Source organism: Sander lucioperca, chromosome 7, assembly GCF_008315115.2.
Source record: "Sander lucioperca isolate FBNREF2018 chromosome 7, SLUC_FBN_1.2, whole genome shotgun sequence".
NCBI classification, from domain to species: Eukaryota; Metazoa; Chordata; class Actinopteri; order Perciformes; family Percidae; genus Sander; species Sander lucioperca.
Window position 1 is genome coordinate 25,494,889 of NC_050179.1, and position 20,928 is coordinate 25,515,816.

Here is a 20,928-nt window from a genome sequence, read left to right on the forward strand (position 1 = left end):
AATGTGCCAGTAATAATCTGTAGGTAAAGACAGCAACGTGTTTGATATTTGCAAGAATCTGGATGTCTAAACCTGCTGACCACAGGAAGAGGAAAGAGAGAACTTTTAAAGCTGTAGCCTGTGGCTCTGAGGGACAGCTACAGGGACAAAGGAGAGAGAGAATGGGAACAAAACATAACATTTAGAAACGTGGGTAAGTTGCAGCTAAGAGAGCTTGAGTGAAGGAGAGACAATAGGCTCGTTCGAGATGAGCCAGGTCTGCGCAGAATCGATCACCGGCGATCGCCGCCCAATGCATGCCGGTTAGATTTGTGTCCGACTTGATCCCGACTTGCTCCGACGTCATGCACACGCAGGGCAACGATAACCTCACGAGATCAAGGCGGCCGCAGGTTTGAGACGCAGGCAGCGCAGTTGCTTTTCACCGACTGCAAGACCCAGGCGGACCCAGGGCATGCTGGGGAACGCCGGCCTCTCAGCTGATCTAACAGCTGATTGGTTCAGAATCGACTCAACATGATGACGTTTTATATAAACTTTTTATTGATTTTGATTTGGAGGGATTTTAACTGCTATTTGTCTGATTTAAAGGCTTATTCTGTACAGAACACATGTTGTGTGGCTGATAGTTATGTTTAGAAGTCAGAGAGACTAAATCTGTTCACATTACGGATCACCTACAGTGTATTGTTAATTCATATCAGCAACAGATCGCATGTAGAGCATTTTGACAGCAACTCTGTCTTAATAAAAACAACTGGAGACTTGTGTACGAGCTGATATATGGGTCTGATAACATTTTATTAAATTGGAATCGGACCTAACAGGATGTGAGTGTTTATGTGACTTCCTGTTCAGCCTGAAGGCCTGAAAACTGTCCGACTTCACCGCGGCTTTTTGTCTGCGTCCCCGGCTGCTGCTGCCTGCTCTTGTCCACTTTACAGGCGAGGCGCAGTTCATCTCGAACGAGCCTAGTGATAGAGAGCTTACATATGTGTGTGTGTGTGTGTGTGTGTGTGTGTGTGTGTGTGTCTGTAGAAAATTTCCAAAAATGGAAATATTGTTTATAGAAAGAGTGTGTTATTTATCAATGTAAAGATGTACCAGGTCAGCACTTTACTTGAAGGGCCACAAACATGATGAAGTAATGAAGAAGTTTCATCTACTGATTTTGCTGACTCTGCTTAAGTAGTCTCTGGCCCACTCTGGTCGAATGCACGCACACACACACACACACACACACACACACACACACACACACACACACACACACACGGTTTGTGACCTCTGATCTTTATGACCCTGGGTCCCACAGTTCTAGGAGTCTGGTCAGGTTGTGTGTGTGTGTGTGTGTGTGTGTCAACTGTCACATGTGAGAAGTCAGTGTTATCACAGCAGCACGTCTTACACAGACAAATGCAGGTCAGTCAGATGTCAGGGTGGAGACTGTCACTCCTCTGCAGCATGGAGCCTTCTCTGTGAGGGAAAACTCACTCAATTTCTGCAAATCAAATGTACTCTTTATTACCTCCGCCAAGGAGGTTATGTTTTCAGCTCGGTTTGTCTGTGTGTTTGTTTGTTGGTTTGTGTCAGCAGGACTACAGAAAAACTACTGGCCCAATTTTCATAGAACTTTATGGAAGCCAAAGATAAACCCATTGCATTTTGGAGCAGATCCGAATCACGGCGCACACATTTTTTTCAATTTTGGGCATTTGTGTTGCATTCATGTGTTGTCAGAATAATCAGAAAAATGAGATGAGGAAGCATATTAGGCTAGCCCTTATATAATGACATCATGAAAGGATAGCTAAAGGACATGTTTTATTACGAACACAACACAAGCACACCACATCAGTCCTGAGAGAAATTATAGTTACTAATGTTACTAGGGTTGGGTACCGAACTCGGTACTTATTTTGGGTACCGACCGTATTACGTCGGTACTACCGAGGACCGAGTCACGTTAATTCAAACGGTGCTAAATTGTGGTACCTGAGAGCGCGTTCGCATGAGCATATCTGACACACACACACACACACACACACACACACACCACACACACCACACACACCACACACACACAAAATGTCAACGGTACCCAAACCTGAATGCTACGAAAATGACTTTTAGGTTGTTGTAAATTCATGTTAATTTTCTTGGCTATATATTTGCTTCAGGGCAGCCATAGGCTAAACCTCGGGATCTTCAAACTACTCCGTTGTCAGACTTCTAAGAATCAGGCATCAAATGATATCTCAAACTTTAACAACCTGTGAGACAGGTAAGCCATAACGATTCACATTTCTTTACTATGTAAATTGAAAGCACTTCAGTTATTGTAGTTTCACAAAGACAACCTTTTATTTTACAAACATTTCTCTGCTCAATAGATTAAATTGATCTGTTACGTAGTTTTATTGCTTTGAAGATATGGTGTCGATTGTGATTTCAAAACTTAACCAATCAAAAACTTATATTCTTCACTCTTTCATGTTACTATACTGTATATACATGTCTGAATGTTTCATTGCCTTTCTATATTTCTTATGATTGTACATGCTATACAAATAAAGCTGCCTTGCCTATATAACAATGATATCCCTGACAATGATGGAATATTAACCGGTTTGTTAGCCCAACAGCATGTCTTTACAGCAGCATGGCTAACACCAACAACGGAAGCTAAAGTTACCCACAATCCATCAGGTGCATCTTAGTCTATATCCTTGATGTTCCACTTCTGAGATTGCTCCGTTGCCGCCGAAAGATTCGCCGGATTTCACTCATTTAGGCCGGATATCCGTTGCCTTGGGCTTCCTTTGTGTTGGCGTTCTAAACTCCAATGGATTTCTGAGGACTATGGTTAACTGCTCCTCAGATCTCTGCAGGGTAAATCCAGACAGCTAGCTAGACTATCTGTCCAATCTGAGTTTTCTGTTGCACTACTAAAACTACTTTTAAATGCACGTTCCACCAAAACAAGTTCCTCCTCCAGCGCACTTTGGAAGATGGTCTGGCAAAGCGAGACTATAGGTGCATCTCAACTACGGATCTTAAAGTAGTCCAAAATACACAACAGAAACAAAGATTGTATTTACGTTCTTATGGTTGGGAATTAGGGAAAATAGGATATTGTTACTGCCACATCTCCCTCTTTGGTTCAGCAGTGTGTTGTCCGTTTCACCACTTCCACTTAGAAATTGAGGTTAAGTATTACAAACCTCCTTGCTGCAGAAGTCATTTACTGTATTAACCAAAAGGTTGTTGGACTGCAATCGAAGAAGTTACATTTCTTGGCAGTACACACCCAAAAGAGTGCTTCCAGAGAAGCTCCTGCACTGCAGAATGTCTATGTGTGTTTAATGGATGCAGGTTGACATATGAGCAGTCAGAGTGAGTCTGAATGAGGTTGAAGATCAGTATCGCTCTTTAGATCGCTTACAGGTACCAACAACAGATCCTCCAGGTTAACTCCAGATCACTCACACTCTCACACACACACACACACGTGACTAGAGTTAGATGTCTCGCAAGTTGCAACAGCATACAGAAAGCAAGAGGAAGAAGAGAAATGTGAGCTAACATTTGAAAAGAGGAGACGAGAGGAGAGAAAGTCGGTGGACCGTGACACTTCAGACATATGGGAGGACCGAAGAGAGATGAGGGGATGAATCGAGAGTTGGTGAGAGAAATGGAGAGGCGCAGAAACAGAGGGAGAGGGAGATGTATCCAGCTGTTTGTCCATCCTAGCTTTGCTGTAATGAGCACATGTTTTGGCTCTATGGAGCATCACCATCGCCTCATCTAACGTCTCCAAACTCTAACAAGCCAAACTGCTATTTAGATTTACCTCCTACCAGTGTCGAACCGGACCCAGACAACTAAGCGCATAACAGCGTGGCGCTCCCTTAAATGGACACTTTGACATTTTGAATTTTAGCTGTTTATTTTTCTTTAACAGACACTTGTCAGCATGTGGGGAACATTTGTGCTTTTAAGTTTTCATAAAATGGCTCGGCAGCATTGTTAGCGTTGCTGAGCACATCTTCCACTTGCAGCCTGCTGTGCCCTTTGGCTGAAATAAGCGAAAGCGTATAAGTGATTCGGAGATTTACCTGGTGAAAACACAGAAATGCACACACAACCATATTCTTCTTTATGACTGCAGCTACAAATCCAGTGACCACTAATTTCGACCAAAAAGCTGTGTTTTTCCCACTGTTCCGCACTGAAAAAAGTTGATCCAATTTGACATTTGACTGTATTGTGGTTGACAGCTGCTATTGTCCTTCATCAATAAAAAAATCACTGACAATAAAATGTTATTTAAAAATGTACTGGTACATTCCCACCACCACCACAATATTCAGTGTTATAGTTGACACTGCTTTGAAATTAAACCTTTATTTATCCTCGAGAGATCATTGAGGGGCGACCCTCATTTTCACTGTCATCGAGTCAGATTACAAAGACAAACACGGAACACAGAAAGTACAATCATAAGAAATATAGAAAGGCAATGAAACATTCAGACTTCAGAAAATGATATAATGAATACATTAGGATAATAGGGATGCAAAAGAAAATACAATTATGTAAAGCAGTTACAAGTAGAAGTTTGCAGGTTTAAGACCAGATTTCTAAATTGTCCAAAAGGCAAAATGTTTGAAGAAATGGATTAGGATAACATATTTAAAGACAGATATTTTATTTGACAGTATTATTTTAAATATTGATAAAACAATTCAGATTTAAACTAAAAGCTAGAATTAATGCCGTACTAAAAAAGTGCCATGCTTCTAAATCACTATTTTGTTCCCGATGTTAAACCCCATCTGAGCAACATTTATCCATCACTGAAGCCTCAACATGATTCCTGTGCAGCACTTCCTTTAGAAGATTTCTAAAATGTATCAACGTGACAGAGAAAGCCTCAGCCATTTTTGTAAATCCACCTGACAACAGATGTCTGTGGCCCAATCCCAAAGTCCGGACTTTGGTGCGCGTTCTCGTGAAATTCGTAAGGGCTTAGGGTTGTCCCAATGTCGAATTTCAAAGGGCGTGAGGGTTTGAGTACACACTTACCGAGCCCTTTCTGTGAGTCTGCATAGATGCAGACTTCACCAAAGGGAATTACCCACAGTTCAAAGCGTTACTGCGGAGACCATAGGGAAATCCGGGAATTACAAAGGTCAACAACAGCACGATACACGACCACGGAACACAGACCAACCTGTTGTCCAGCTTGTAAAACAAGAGTTTGAAAAAAAATTGGAATCAGGCAGCCGTCTGCTGTGCCTTGGCCGTGTGGAAAGCAACAAACTTAAAATGAAAATTCCCAAACCGACAAGTCTCAGCAACATCTTTATTAAACGTCGCCAAGGTAACCTGTGATCTCATGAAGTGCTGTCCCAATCCCATTTATACCTATCTGAGCCCATGTGGCCTCACACACTCACTTAGCACGAGGTCAATTAAGTCTGTGCGTCTTTAGTCCTCAAGGCCGTTTCACATTGTACGCGGCATGCGCTGCGCTCGCCGCTAGGTTGTCCTATTCCCAACTATATTTGTTGTGCTTGCCGCCGGGCTCAGCGCAAATTTACGTCATACATGCGCCAATATTTGAATGCACGTCACGTCTGCGTCCGGTGTTTACATCAGACGTGCAGTACATGCGACATTGTGGATACACAGTAGAGACGATGTTTCTGTCTTTGAAACAAAAGAAAGCCTTGGCACTTGACCTGGTTGTGAGGAGAAGACGGAGGAAGGCAGCAGGAAGAAGGGTGTGGGTGCACGAGACCCTCAGGTCCAGAGAGCAGTTGGGGGAATTCCGGCTGGTGAAGGAGCTCTGCATTAGAGCTTAGATCGGCCCAAAAAATCAAGCCCGAACCTACCCGAGCCCGAGCACGTTGCGTCCGAGCCCGGCCCGACACATTAACTGTAATTATGAGCCCGAGCCCGATTTAAACCCGACAATTTTTTAATACGTGGGTCGTTATAACTGACGTTCTCAACTACAATTCAGAGTTGTTTGAACTACAGAAATCTGTTTAGAATAATACAACAAGGACGAAGCCTGTAAACTACTGTTTGTTTAGAATGGAACGGATCGCAAATGGATCTGAATGAAGAAACGTAAAAAAAAAAGAAACAATGATGAACAACATATTGTTGTCACTGCCCACGACTTGTTTAAACTGCTTCCATACCTCCGACTTTCCTCCACACTTGCTCAAAGTTAATTCTTCTGTTTTTCTTTTTTTCTTTACATCTTCAAGCTCCCGGTGTGATGCGTGCGAGAGGAGGAGACTCCGCGCATGAAGTGCTGCATTTTGTAACTGCATTTTGTAACTGCAGCCTAACTTTTGTACACATTTGTTACTTTTATATAGCCTATATATATATATTTATAATATTTCTGATTATGGCATAGCTTTCTCCCCACCCAAATAGGATAATAAGGTAATGGATAAAAAAAAAAAAAAAAAAAATTGCTTGATCAAGGGTCCGGCCCGGCCCGAGGATGTGGCGGAAAATAACGGTCGGGCTCGGGCCGAGAATCTAAACTCTACTCTGCATTCACTGTGACCGATTCCAGGGGTACTTTCGGCTCAACAGGGAGCAATTTGACAGTCTGCTAACGAGAGTCGGGCCTACGATTTCCCGGATGCGAACAACATTCCGAAAGCCCATTTCTACAACGGAGCATCTGGCTATTTGTCTCTCCCTGACGTGTGGCTCCAGACAAGACAGTATGGAAAAGTACTTCCAAGTCTGCCCCTGCACCACTTTTTTGTCTCCTCTCCTTTATGTACCTGTCCTTTAGGTTCTTCCACCTTCTCTTACACTCCTCCTCTAAATAGATGAAGACGTGGATTATTTTAATTTCTAAATAAAATGTTGCATTTCAACACTATGTGTCATTGCATGTTTATATACTTAAGTAAGAGGTCTGCAGTCATTGCAGTTGGGTATAATAAAGCTAAGATATGAGCCTACATTCATACATGCATCATTCATTCTCTGGAAAACACTTTGTTTAATGCATATGTGCAATTAATTCCTCCAAAACTGGAGCTTACACATTTGGAAATGGGTAGTTATTCTGTGTAAAGGCCATACCTACCTATATACCTAAATGTGAACTTCAATGAAAATGAACATGACTTGTGTCAATCAGTCCAAACATTTTACATCATATAAAACATACAAATACAATATTATTGTGTAAAAACAACCGAGTGTAAATTGTCATTTCCCCATTGGGGCTCAATAAAGAGTATAAATTATAATTTTTATTTTATAAAAAATACAAATATATCGTTCAAATACCTGTATGGAGCTGTATAATCAACTTGGTATTTGGTTTTCGCAGCTCACCACAGTAGGCTACAGTTCTTCTCAGTTGCTTTGGCACATTTCTCAGATCAGAGATCACAATAATGTGTAACTTTGTCACATAGGGAATAGTGCTCCCTTTCATGTGCTTTGTTCATTCTAATTAGACTATTCTTACAGAGTGAACTGTTAAATATGGACAAGAACACAAAGCAGTTTCACTATCTTGGTATAAACAATGCCGTAAGTCAATTTGATTCATTGTTACTTGCTTTGGACATAAACAGAAGATTTCCAGAAAGATACACGATTTCTCAGGTCAGTCACTATGTGGTGCAGTTTACACCAATTGTTTTAAGAAATGCACTCACTGTTGTGCAAATGCAATTATGATTTGACAAATGCACCAAAGTAACTGAGAAAAAAAATCTAACATAGGATTGTATTTCAGTGGAGACATATATGTTGATTTCACATAGCTAAAACAAACCTGAATGATTTAAATTAAGAGGCTACAATAATCTACACAGCTGGCATGCTTATTATGGCAAAATATGCTTCCACAGCATAGTTTTGCGTCCGAGGTCTCTGTACGACCTCAAACTTGTGTCGTAGCCTATACAGCTCTGGGAGATCGCTGACGGCCAAAATCAACCTCTCGTCCATGTTCCGTTTGTGGATCCACGTGTATTCTGTGTTTTTGTTGTTGTTTTTTCCAGATACTTGAATGCACGTCACAGCGCACTGCGGCCGCAGTCAAAGTTGAACCATGTTGAACCTTGACCGCGGCACGCGCGTGAGCGGGCAGCCGCAAAATGCAGACCAGTTCTTTTGCGTGCATGCCATTGACAATAATGGGTTTCATAGCGCAGCGCTGCCATTTGCGCATACAATGTGAATGGCCCTTTAGTCCTCAGGGTTCACTTTGGGATTGGGCCACTGTCACTTCAATGAATTCAGTTGAAGTTGTTCAGTCAAAAGTGGTTGTGTGAAGGGGACAGAGTGTCCTGTTTTGATGCTGAGGAAAACCTGACTTCAGTAAACTCCAGGGCCCCGTTTCAGAAAGCAGGTTTAGTGAAAACTCTGAGTTTGTTAACCCTGAGATGAGGGAAACTCTGGGTTTTCTGGTTATCCGTCCTCATATCACTAACGTCACCCATCTTGGGCATGCTCTACATCCCAGCAGATTATTTGTGTCACATTCATTTTTTTTTGAAAACGGCAGTTTTCTTCACAACACTGGTGATGCGGAGCATTTTAGTAAAGCAGTAGCGCCGTCAGAAGAGTGTGACTCGCTCTGAAACGTGTTTTAAATGTTTTGTAGTGTTCCCTGGACATAAACCAGTAAGAGCCATTTAAAAAAAAAAAAAAAAAAGGTACTTACCCTTTAAGGCGTATGAATGGTAATTAATTTTGTTTAGATATGCCAAATAGTAATTATATGAGTGATTATTGGTTGGACTATATATTTTTATTATTTCAATTGTTAGTTGTTGGCACTTGACCCTATACACATTCATAGTAACAAAAATGACAACCAGAGGGGGGGGGGGGGAATACAGTTGGAAAAAATGTTTTATGATAATAAAGAGGCGTGGTTTACTTCATAGGCTGTGTACCTGTGTTATTACATTATCTGGCTCAGTAATAGGCTATAGCTAAAGGCTATAGTAATACAACCAAATACCGAAGTAAAAAATAAATAAATATTTTTAAAATTTGACTGAAAGACACAATTATATTGTTAATCGCAATTATTTCTGAGACAATTAATTGTATCGCAAAATTTGGAATAGTTACAGCTCTAAGTATCACACTTTGCTAGCTGACATATTTAAATAGTTTTGCAGTCGCTCATCAGGCAGGCTTCAACAGGAAATTTGCCAGTAAAGTTACACATTTCATCTTTGATTGAAAACACACTTCCAAACAAACAGGAAAAACCTGTTGGTCCAGGTCCAACATCTGTCTCGCTCGTTGCCATTGGCTCGTATCCAACTTTAATTAAGCTAAATAATCAGCCGTGTGCATGCGTGTGTGCGCACAAGCTTGTCCGTTTGCATGAATGTGTAATGTTTGCGTTGCCTGGCAGTAAAACAAATAAATGTCAGAGTGGAGATGGTTATCTCTCTAATTTAATGGCACTGAGTAGATCCAATTCCATTAAAAGGCGAAGGGGACTCCTTTACTCAGTGTCTTAAGATAGGACTACTGATGGAAGGGTTTGTTCTGCGACGGCCTCCACGCAGACAGAATGAAATGAAAATAAAGTTTAAGAAAAGTCACCAGTCGGGTCAGAAGATACTTTTCGGCTCAGTGAGTCGAGGGAGGCAGTGCCAGGGGCCAGTCGCGTGTGAACGTGAACACTCTCAAAAGTGCTGGAAGCGCCAACCTAGTGACACGCGTTGTGTGCCCTCGTATGAACTTCACAATAATGGGGTTAAAGCGGTGCAAACCTTTTTCTCTCATCATCATTCCTATTTTTAGGAAGTGTTAACAAGTGGCCAACGTGGTCCGACCAGAGGCAATTAAAATGCTCAGTGAAGTGAGAAGCAGGGCAGATGGTCAGGAAAAACATGGCACAGTCCAGCTTGATGCACAACTGGTAAGGCAGGTTGTCTTTGGCATGGTCTGAGGCACAGTGTGCCTGCCATCACCACGCTAAAACCAATGGATCTACAGCGATAAAATGCCTTCATTTATCGCGTTGGTTAAACGTAGCTTTCCCTCTAACTATTCTGAGCCCACATTGGAGCGAAACCCAACGACCGTGAGTTGAGCTGCGATGACAAACGGCAGCAGAGAGTGACAGGCATGCCTGGGAATACAAGTACGGAGCAGAGGTTAAAATCCTGAAAACCTTGAGCAGATCTATATGAAACTTGTCAGCTTTGTTACCGTTTGATTATCAAGAAGATAAAGGAGGCCTGTTTACGGAGACATTCCTGAATAAAAGCTAAAATGATTGAAATTAATCATTGCATCGATGCATCGCGATGCGGACCTGGACGATTCTACATCGATGAAGTGACGGACCATAATCGATTATTGCCTACTGATGTTACTTGTTGAGTTTACGGTGGCTGCTTTTTTTTTTTTTTTGCCTTTTGTCTGCTGTGTTCAGACTCCGCTACATTCAGGATGTGTATTTTTTAAGAGCAGATACAATAAAAAGGGGAGTTCATATATATATATCTGACTGCTTGAATTAGTTGATGAAAACCCTGTGTAACAATACACAGTGGCACTCAAGTTTATGAACCCATGCTAAAGTTGACTAAAAAAGAGGAATAAACAAATCATCTTTTGGAAATTGATCTTAATGCCTTAATTAAAAAATGAGGAAAAATCCAACCTTTAAAAAGACACCAATTTTCTTTGTGAATGAATAATGTATCGTAAATATATAAATGTTCTTCCTTAAAATACAGGGGCCATAATTATACATACCCCTATGTTAAATTCCCATAGAGGCAGGCAGGTTGGAACTGAACCCGCGGCTGCTGCGTCGAGTACTGAGCCTCTGTATATGGGCGCACGCTCTACCAGGTGAGCTACCCAGGTACCCGTTTCTTTGAATTTTTAAAAAAGGCCTTTTTAACATCAAGGCCAGGGGACCACAAATGAAAAACAGCCTTTTGGCTAATTAAGGCATGTTTAACCCATGTAAAATCATGCGTTTCAGTAATTTGCACTGTCCCCTTCTCAAATAAACTGAATTGAGAGAAGAAGACAATGATAGAATTCAACACAAAAGCTGATGGGAAAATATTTTCTGGAAGCTCCATTTATTTAACAAGACCACAATGCACGCTACTACATGAGGCCTCAGGGTCATGATACAAAGGCAACACTTTGGTGTGATGGAGGCAGGCAATCCTGCCAACAATAACAACCGTCATTTTATTTAAGTATTTGTAGCCTGTGCACCAGTGCTCCTGAAATGTAGTCTCCAGGGTCCAGACTGCTGCTTAGTTTTTATTCTGCCAGGCAGTTTTCATTCTAGACTTCTATTCGGAGATTTATTTGGACTGGGACGCCAGGTGAATTTAAACTAGCAGGGAAAGAGGAAAATCAACAACACTCTGGACCCCAAGGACTGGATTTGAGGATTACTGCTGTAGACTGTGTCACGGACATTGATTTTGTCCCAGGACTAAACATCTCTCTGAGCTGAAGGCAACAACTTTACTAACATCTGAAAAAAAAAAAAAAAAAAGTACCCAAAATCCAGGGGCATTTTAAACACATGTGCACTTGACTGGGGTTGGCCTTTAATACCCAATCTCTTTTCCAAATATCAAAGGGATATGTGCAGCAATTCATTATTGTACTTCCATGTTATTGTAGTCTTCATAAAGTCTGGGGACTTGCGAGAGACATATTCAACAGAGAATAATCAAACTGTACGCAGCAAAGGCTGAGTTATCGAGGCTTTTGAATTCCCAGTACAGGTTAGAGCTGGGCAATATATCGATATTATATCGATATCGTGATATGAGACTAGATATCGTCCTAGATTTTGGATATCGTAATATTGCATAAGTGTTATCTGTCCCTGGTTTTAAAGGCTGCATTACAGTAAAGTGATGTCATTTTCTGAACTCACCAGACTGTTGTAACTGTTCTATTATTTACCTTTACCCACTTAGACATTATATCCACATTACTGATGATTATTTATCAAAAATCTCATTGTGTAAATATTTTGTGAAAGCACCAATAGTCAACACTACAATATCGTTGCGGTATCGATATCGCGCTGTTTGGTCAAAAATATCGTGATATTTGATTTTCTCCATATCGCCCAGCCCTAGTACGGGTCAAGCTCAGTCTAAACTGTTTAAGTATTGACCTTTATCGTTATATAGTTTGAATGTGCAGTTTCTTAGCTCTTAACAGACTTCAGTACCATGTGTTAAAGCTAATGTGTTAGGCTAGCATCACTAGTTTTAAGATGGCTTTTGGGGGTCCCCCTATGCAACTGTCCACACATGGTGTTGCAACTGTCCCTCACGACAACAATAATGACAATTAGATAAAATTGGCATAAAAGGCAATTCAGTGGTTTAATAACTCTGGTCTCAAATAAACTAAAAAAAATAGTTGAATATTTATGGCAAAGTATGAGTTTTATTACATCTAAATGACTGTTGCAACTGCCCCTCGGTACTGTTGCAACTGTCCCCATATATGGGGACAGTTGCAACATTTTTCAGGGTCCATTTGAGTTCAAATTACTTTCATATTATCATATGTACACATGTTGCAGCAGAATGGCCAGGTAGGTGACATATATGGGTTTAAAATATATATTTTTTGTCTTTCTAATACAAACGGTTGCTGAGAAACTGAAGGAAATGTAAAAAGTGTTGCAACTGCCCCCACTCTCGCCCTAATTGGTGGAGCATTTTTAAGATTTCCACTCTGGAGGGTGGTTTAACTTTTTTGCGTTTTTAAGCCCCAAAAACGCCATCGTATTTAAATGAAAGGCACATCCGATAAAATATTTTGTCGTCTTCACCCGCGAGCGTCATCGTGTAAACAGGGCCTCAGTGGTGAAAGAAGTATTCAGATCCTTTACTGAAGTAAAAGTACTATTACCACACTGAAAAATACTCTGTTACAAGTAAAGGTCCTGCATTAAAAATGTTACTTAAGTAAAAGTAGCCAATGTATCATCAGGAAAATTAACTTAAAGTAGGCTATTAATAGTAACAGTAGCCTACTCAATACAGACAAATTCTCACATTTTAGAAACTGGAAACGATCAGTTCTGTCAATCAACCAAGTGATTAATCATCTAATCATTTCAGCTGGACTTGTAGGCCATATTTTTGGGTAGTTTCATTTATAATTTGTTTTGTGTGAAAAAAAAAATCATTTGTAGAGTAACCAGTAACTAAAGCTGTCAGATTAATGTAGTGGAGTAAAGAGTAGGAATATTTCTCTCTAAGATGTAGCGGAGTAGAAGTAGAAAGTGGCATGAAAAGAAAAGACTCAAGTACAGGCCTACAAGTACCTCAAATGTGTACTTATGGTAGCCTACAGTACTTGACTAAATGTACTTAGCTACATTCCACCACTGGTCACATGCCATTTCTGATATCATCAAGTCCTATAGCCACCGGCGGCGCCAGGGGGGGTCTTGGGGGGTCTCAAGACCCTCCCAAAAAACGCCTTGACCCCCCATTTGACCCCCCACCCCCTTCCTGATTAAAAAAATATATATATCCGGGATAAAGATTTAAAAATGTTTCTCTTCAAACTACGCAGAAGAATAATAATTAATAATTTATTCGACATATAAAAAAATATAAACATAAGAATCACTGACGCCCCATGAACGTCGCTGCGCCTTGTGTCATTGCGTTCAAGGCGCTGCCACGAGCCCGCTAGAGCTGCTACGCACTACAGTTACAGCTTGAAGCTAAAAATGGATCGCTTTGTCATACCTCAAAAAAAATTGAGAACAGACGGAAATTATAGCAATAGGAGTGAAAATATACCCGTTGCAGTGGAGGGCGAGCCCTGCTTGATCCTAGAAACAGAGGACACCGAGGAATTGGAGGATGATGAGGAGGTGCGACCGGAGCAACTCGCCGCCCCCGAGGCGGAGGAGACAGGTGAGCAGATGGAAAGAAATGGCGCCTCATCGAGCACTACAGCGGGCACGGATGGTGGGAGTCCTGACGGCGGAGTGGATTTAACGGGGGATTTAAGCCATGGCCCAGCCGAGAAACCAAGACAGCCTCAACTAAAATCATACCCGCGTCGTTCTTTTGGATCGCAGGGGCAGCTAGCATCCAGGGGTTTTAGTTACTCGTGGTTCAAACAGTACCAGAGGCTTGAATATTCTGTGTCAAAAGACGCGGCTTTTTGTTTTGCCTGTCGTCATTTTTTTCACAGTGTGCATGGATCTGGTGGTCACTCAGAAAAGTGCTTCACCCAGGAAGGGTTTAAAAACTGGAGAAAAGGAGGAGAGAAACTGGCGCAACATAACGCCAGCGCTTCTCACAAAGTGGCAATGGAAGGGTGGTGTGAATTTAAGGAGAGAGAGAAAAACGGATCGAGGATTTTGACGCACTTCCATGACGATGGACATCAGAAAATTGTTAAAGAAAACAGGATCTACATGCGAGCAGTTGTTGAGTCACTGCGCTTTACAGCTTGTCAAACCATTGGTCAGAGAGGCCACCGAGAGAATGAACAGTCCACCAACAGAGGAAATTTCCTTGAAATGTTACATCTGCTGGGGAAGTTTGATAGCACTGTATCCAAAAAATTATCTAGTGGGCCAGGTAATGCAAAATATGTCCATCATGACATTCAGAACGAGTTAATTGATATAATGGCCTGCATTTTGAGAGAACAGGTTAGTAACGAAGTTAAACTAGGAGAGCACTTTACTTTAATGGTGGATGAAACAAAAGATGTGAGCAAAAAAGAGCAGATATCTATTGTTCTGCGCTACATACACAATGATGACATTCATGAAGAGTTTCTTGATTTTGTTCCAGCTGATGGTTTGGATGCAGAGTCTTTACTTGTGAAAGTGAAAGGGGCATTGGCTAAATTCAATATAGACAAAAATGCATGCGTTGGACAATGTTACGACGGGGCATCTGTAATGTCTGGCTGCAACAACGGTGTTCAGGAAAAATTTCGCAGAGAAGTCCCACATGCAGTGTACATCCACTGCCATGCACACAGATTAAACCTGGTTTTAGTTGACTGTGTCCATAATGTAAAACCAGTTGCTGACTGCTTTGCCACAGTTCAGCTACTTTACAACTTTTTTTCTGGTTCAGTAACTCACAAAGTGTTCATGGAGAAACAAACAGAACTTGAGCCCACTAAAAGAGCTGTTGAATTAAAACGTCTGTCAGATACCAGATGGGCATGTCAGTACTATGGTCTTTGGGCAATAAAGCAAACCCTCCCTAGCATCTTAGCCACACTTGAGGAAGTCAGCAATCAAACAAATAGCCATAGAGCTATTGAGGCTAGATCACTAAATGGCTTGATTGATGCACAGTTTGTTTTGCAAATCTACATGCTGGAGAACATATTTGGGCTCACAAAAACTTTATCTGACCAACTACAGGCCACAGATTTAGATTTGGCATCCGCCATTGATCTGGTCTTTGCACTGAGAAGAGGACAGGAGGAGACTGGACAAAAGAGGAGCAGAGAAGAGGACAGGAGGAGACTGGACAAAAGAGCTGTCAATATTGGTAAGTGAAGTGAGTGAAGTGAACCTCTTGCTATTGTATTGCTGTATTTAGCATAAATACTAACCTATTCATGTGTACTATAAACGCATATGTTGCAGTAAATCACACCTGTGGAGACTGAAGAGAGGAGAGAAGAAGACAGGAGGAGACTGGAGAGTAAGAGGAGCAGAGAAGAGGACAGGAGGAGACTGGAGAGTAAGAGGAGCAGAGAAGAGGACAGGAGGAAACTGGACAGAAGTAGGGCAATCAAAAGGTGGTGAGAGTATGAGAATAGATACTATTTTGTAAATATGTTTTCCGTCATGGGTGTGGCTATGGCAATTAAAGTTCGAGCATATTGTTTGCAAACTGCAATTGATTAATTAATTAAAAACAAAGTAGTTGATATGCTGTGTTGTTTTTGTTGTTTAGTAGCAGTAATATGCAGTTATTAGCCATGTCCACTGTATTTTTTGTTGGTTTTCATGAGACCCCCCTTGAAATGACCAGGACCCCTCATTGCCCCCCATATCAAAATTGTCTGGAGCCGCCACTGCCTATAGCCACAGTTCCTCCATCTTCATCACCATCATCATCATGTCTCCCTGTGGCTTTTAGGCAGCGACAACAACAATAACACAAACTACAATAAGCACGTCCTCACCGGGAGAGTAGAGCCTTGCGAGCTGTCGGGCCCCGGCGTGCTGCGGTCCCCAGCGAGGCGCCGCGCTGCGTGCAGCCGCCCCGTGCTCATTCCCGTTCGGATCCTCCTCCGCCATGGACCGGTGCCTGATGTCGGTCTCGAAGAGAAGCGATGCAGCCATAACTCCTGCCCTTACTGCTGCCCTCGCTTTGGCTTTCAGCTATAAGTCATCAATTTATAGACCTGTCTCGGTTAATAACTGTTCGGCTGGTTGTGTTTGTGTCCCGGCCTCCGGTAGCTGCTGTTGTGGCTGGGTGGATGAGGGAGGCTGAACCAACTGATGCTAGCTAGGATGTAACGTTACCGGAGCAGCCTCGTACCACCCGGAAATATACGGACCGAGCTGTGCTGACACACAGAGCTATTTAACCGCTGTAGCCTCTGTCATGCACAGGCACTGCTGTTAGTTTGTAACGGTGAAAGACTACCTGTGTTAACAAAACGTGAAGCTTTTTGTGGCACGACTCTTACCGCACGGGTCGAGTTCAACTAACTTTGTGCGTCCAGTTCAACCGTCACGTCAGCTGCAGGGACTGTCTGCATTTTGCAGTTAGGCTATGATAAAAAGTGGAAGTGTCTAACTAAAATGCAGTTTCTGGTGTGTTAGTGAGAGTATAGTCTGTTCCCCCATACACAAAATGGACCTTTTTCACAGCAGACATTTTTGACTGTATACACTGTGTAAGTCTCCATTTGACTCCACTCTCATACAAGTCCGAAAAGTAGTTGAAACTGTTTACTGTACAATGTATTCATGTTGGGAAAAAGTAAAAGCTGACCAAACCAACAGTTATTAAGGTCTGCAGTGTGAGAAACGCAGTCAACTTTCTTTTGAATCCAAATCTAGCAGCCCTGATTTATCCAACTGGTTATTACTACGGACCTTTTTCACAGCAGACATTTTGACTTGTCATAGTAGGAAAAGTACAGCTGAAATTGATAACCTTAACAATGGCTCAATTCCATCAAGTGTCCCAGTAAGCTATTTCAGTGAGTCAGCATGCACAATACCAGGGCCTCTCCTAAGTGGAATGCAGCCATCAGTAATGGTTTTGAATACACCTGTGCTTTACTATGACAATTAAGTCAACATGTCTGCTGTGAAAAAGGTCTATAGAGGCATTTAACTTAACAACTTGATTAAAGTTCATTTTAATGAACTTTAAACAGCTACTGAAATCATCTTCTGCCAAGTTTTGTAAATTCACAGTTTCAAGTAAAAGGCAGGGGCGGAACCAGACATTGTAAATATCCTGGGCTCGCTTAGCCAAAACCTAAGGGGGTACAGGGGCATATGCTCCCTTTATGGCAGCTATATGCACTATTGATAAGGGAATGCCTAAAATCTCAACATCATTGGGGAAAAACATGATAGTTGCCAAGGACAAAATCATCATGTGGAGCCTACATCCTATTTTCTATCTAATTGTTCTCCAACTTTCTTCATCATTGTGAAACCAGAACACAACAACTGTTGAGGATTACTTATTTTAACTCTTGCCACCTAAAAAAGGAGAACACATTGTCTGATGTTACTATTTCAAAGTTACATAACATATTAGGTAAGGTAGGAAATTGGGCATGAACAGCATTACTAATCTTGAAACCGTTTTGTGATACTATGTTGGAGTAGAGTTCACAGAATGAATGTTTAGCTGAAAAATCTGCTACATTTGATTTAAAATGTCATAATAATCTGGGGTGCTCTAACTGCAAATCCCCCAACAATGGCAATGTGGTCTTCAGTACTCTACAATTGAATATTAGGCCAACAGAAGACCATTTACTCAATTGTATTAGATTTAGTTGGGGAAAAGCAAGCATACTAGATACATAGAGCAGCAGCCATTTGACTTATCCGGAGAAGGATTTACACAATAATAGGTACAGTCTTTTTCTTGGTTCCTAGACCAGAGATCTTCAACAGGGGGTCCGTGACACCTAGGGGGTCCTCAGAGTTACTGCAGGAATTACCTGCCAAATTATTGAATTTGAAAATGTTTTTTTTAAATATACACTAACAACAATACAACTAATTATAAGCAAAGGTAAATCAGCCTATTTGTGTAAAGAAATTAACATTTAACTTACACAACACTGATGACAGGCTTTACTAAGTAAGGTAAGGTAGCCAATATGGCAGCCATTCACAGATACATTTAAGCTTAAGGATTTGCTGTGCCTTCCAAATATATGTTTAATATTAAAACATGACGTATAAATAATATATGAATATCCATTAATTTTTATGTCTCTGGCCCAGTATAATAGGCAACTCAATTTTAAACAATATAGTAGTAGGGGATCCCAGCTCTGTCTCTCTTTCAGCTAAGGGGTCCTTGGCCTAAAAAACGTTGAAGACCCCTGTCCTAGACAATGAATCAGACTGACTTTGGTAATCCTCTGACTTTTCCTCTGCCACCATGAGGATGACTTTTGTGGTTTGAAATATCTCAACAACTATTTGCTGGATTGGAAGTCGAGCACAGAAACAAAATAAAACATCCGGTTAATTTTCAAAATAAAATACACCATGCTCACAGCGGATCATATTTCCCTGCACTACACCTTGAAAACGTCATAATGGGCGGAGACAGGCCTGAAGTCATGTTTGTGGTTCTGTTTATAGAAACTACATCCTGTTATATCGCACAATCATACATGAATTCGCGAGATCTCGTGGGTCCTTGTGACTTCAGCTGTCAGTCATGGCGGCAGCTGTTCCACAACATTCAACGTGCAACAAATCCGCACCTGGTGGGTATTGAAGGACGGTGGAGCACGGAGCCGACATGCAGCGGAGCCGATCCACAGCCGTTCCGCAGTTGGTGGAAATTGCGGGTAATGCTACAGTATCAGTAATGTGTGGATTGGTCAACATTAACTTTGCCCCTGAGGCTAAATCCCTTGGATTTACAGTGTGGGTGTCAATGTTGTCACCTCTACAGGAATTGTGCCTTAAAGCTTCTGAAAGTGGCCTGTCACTGTGATCTAATCTAACCAATCTCCTTGAATTCTCTTGGATGAAAGTTTTCTGGACTCCACTCTACTTAAAGGTATTACCTCACATTCCAGGACGGTGTGTGTACTGTAAAGTAGTTGTTGTTGCTGGGGTAGTATTGCTTTACACTGCAGTGACATTAACATCACCCAGAGTGGATATGAAGACTTCCACTGTGCTGGAGTGTGCATTGTGGCCTTCTCATTCAGCCATCTAAACATCAGAGAAGGAAGATGCCAACTTAACGCACCCAGTTAATACACCTTCAACACATTCAGCAATGCTCCCTTCAGGCGTGCTGGTAGGTGTCATTATTTGGAAGTTTTACAGTATGTCTGAACTGAGAAAAAGTCATTTAAGGATTTTTGATTTCTTCTTCGCAGATTTTTTCAGTTGAAGATTTTATCGAAGACGTCTCACAAGAAAATAAGCCGATTAGAGAAAAGTAGACGTACTGTAGCAGAAATTAGTTTTTTCTCCTTGCTATCCCATTAGTCATCTTGTGACCCCATAGAAGGGTCTTTAAATCCATGTTGGGAACCTCACCTCTTTTAATGTTTAGAATACATTATGTAAAGCACTCTGAACTAGCCTGGGAAAACCCTGACGAACTTCCGGCAAATTTTTAGATTTGCTCTGCAAGTCAGTCTGGCCAAGAGCCCATTCAAGCCCATTTCCAATTTTTCCAAATCGAGGCACCAATCACAACCGTTGAGGCGGGCTTTACACGATGACGATAGCGCAGCGATGGCAAGCAGCTTTTTGTTTACATTCAACATAACGGCCACCGAAGCGCAGCAACCTGTTGACGCCACTGTCGCTGCTACGTCACCCGGATCGTTGGTCTGATTGGTTGAAGGACTATCCAATTGCGCCCAGAGGCATTTGAGTGGCGTCCATTGGTGACGCCCCTTTGGAAATGAGCTGTGAATGACGCTTGCCCAGCCCAACTCTTACAACTGAGAAGGGTCTGGTGTCAACCAGGCTAACTCTGAACTGCCTTGTTGCATGAAATGTGCTCTATAAAAAAAGAAAACCTTGCCTTTTAAAATCTGCACCGAACTTCTGGAAGTTCATCCTTGATGTTGACCATCATTTCACCATCACGTGTAGCTCTGCATCACCATTAGTATTTCCACACGACTTGGAGGGTATTTCAGTTGAAAATTAGAGATGTTACGGATTGATGACACTTGACACGGTATGCACGCAAGTTCACAGATTTAGTTCTTCTGAATAAATGCACATCACACAGAAAATCTTTGTCATTTATTTATTTGTTTTATCTTTTTTTGTCTGTACTAGATTATTGCAATCTGGTTAATTCACATTTAAAAAGCAGTCATTGACCAGACGCACTGAAATCGATGATATTCATTTTTACAATAACCATTATAGGCCCCATAGAGACTGGAAAACCCAATCAAAAAAAAAAAAAAAAAAAAAGAAACATCTGTATGGTTTTCTGCACTTTATTTTGTTTGATGTCTTTTTTTGATAGTAATTACAAAAAGGAAAAAAATATATAACAATAATCATAAAAAGGAGAGTTGGGGGTGGGGGTGGGGGGTTGGGGGGGTACTCAGGAATATTACGACTGGCAAACGAACAATCACAACACAGCACAAGTACCTACTTACGGCGAGAAATGAAAGGTATGAAAA

General features: G+C 41.5%; 2 protein-coding genes and 1 long non-coding RNA gene across 6 annotated transcripts in view; 1 reads left to right on the forward strand and 2 right to left on the reverse strand.

The window, feature by feature from the left end:
- The window catches only part of si:ch211-212o1.2 (uncharacterized protein LOC492735 homolog), a 56,671-nt gene extending 39,828 nt beyond the window's left edge, over positions 1-16,843 (reverse strand). The window contains exon 1 of the mRNA XM_031294813.2: positions 16,225-16,843. Coding sequence (XP_031150673.1) covers positions 16,225-16,384 — 160 coding nt within the window. The 5' untranslated portion in view covers positions 16,385-16,843. The remainder of the gene's footprint in view (positions 1-16,224) is intronic.
- LOC118495458 lies at positions 2,638-19,725 on the forward strand. The gene is made up of 3 exons (XR_004897889.1): positions 2,638-2,719; positions 14,614-14,617; positions 19,714-19,725. It is a non-coding gene; the product is annotated as an uncharacterized LOC118495458 (long non-coding RNA).
- An 800-nt stretch (positions 19,726-20,525) lies between these two features.
- znf423 (zinc finger protein 423) overlaps positions 20,526-20,928 on the reverse strand; it is a 167,491-nt gene continuing 167,088 nt past the window's right edge. For all 4 annotated transcript variants that reach the window (XM_036003136.1, XM_031294812.2, XM_031294811.2 and 1 more), the window contains one exon: positions 20,526-20,928. This exon is cut by the window's right edge and continues 622 nt beyond it. The gene's annotated coding sequence lies outside the window, so the exon portion shown is untranslated.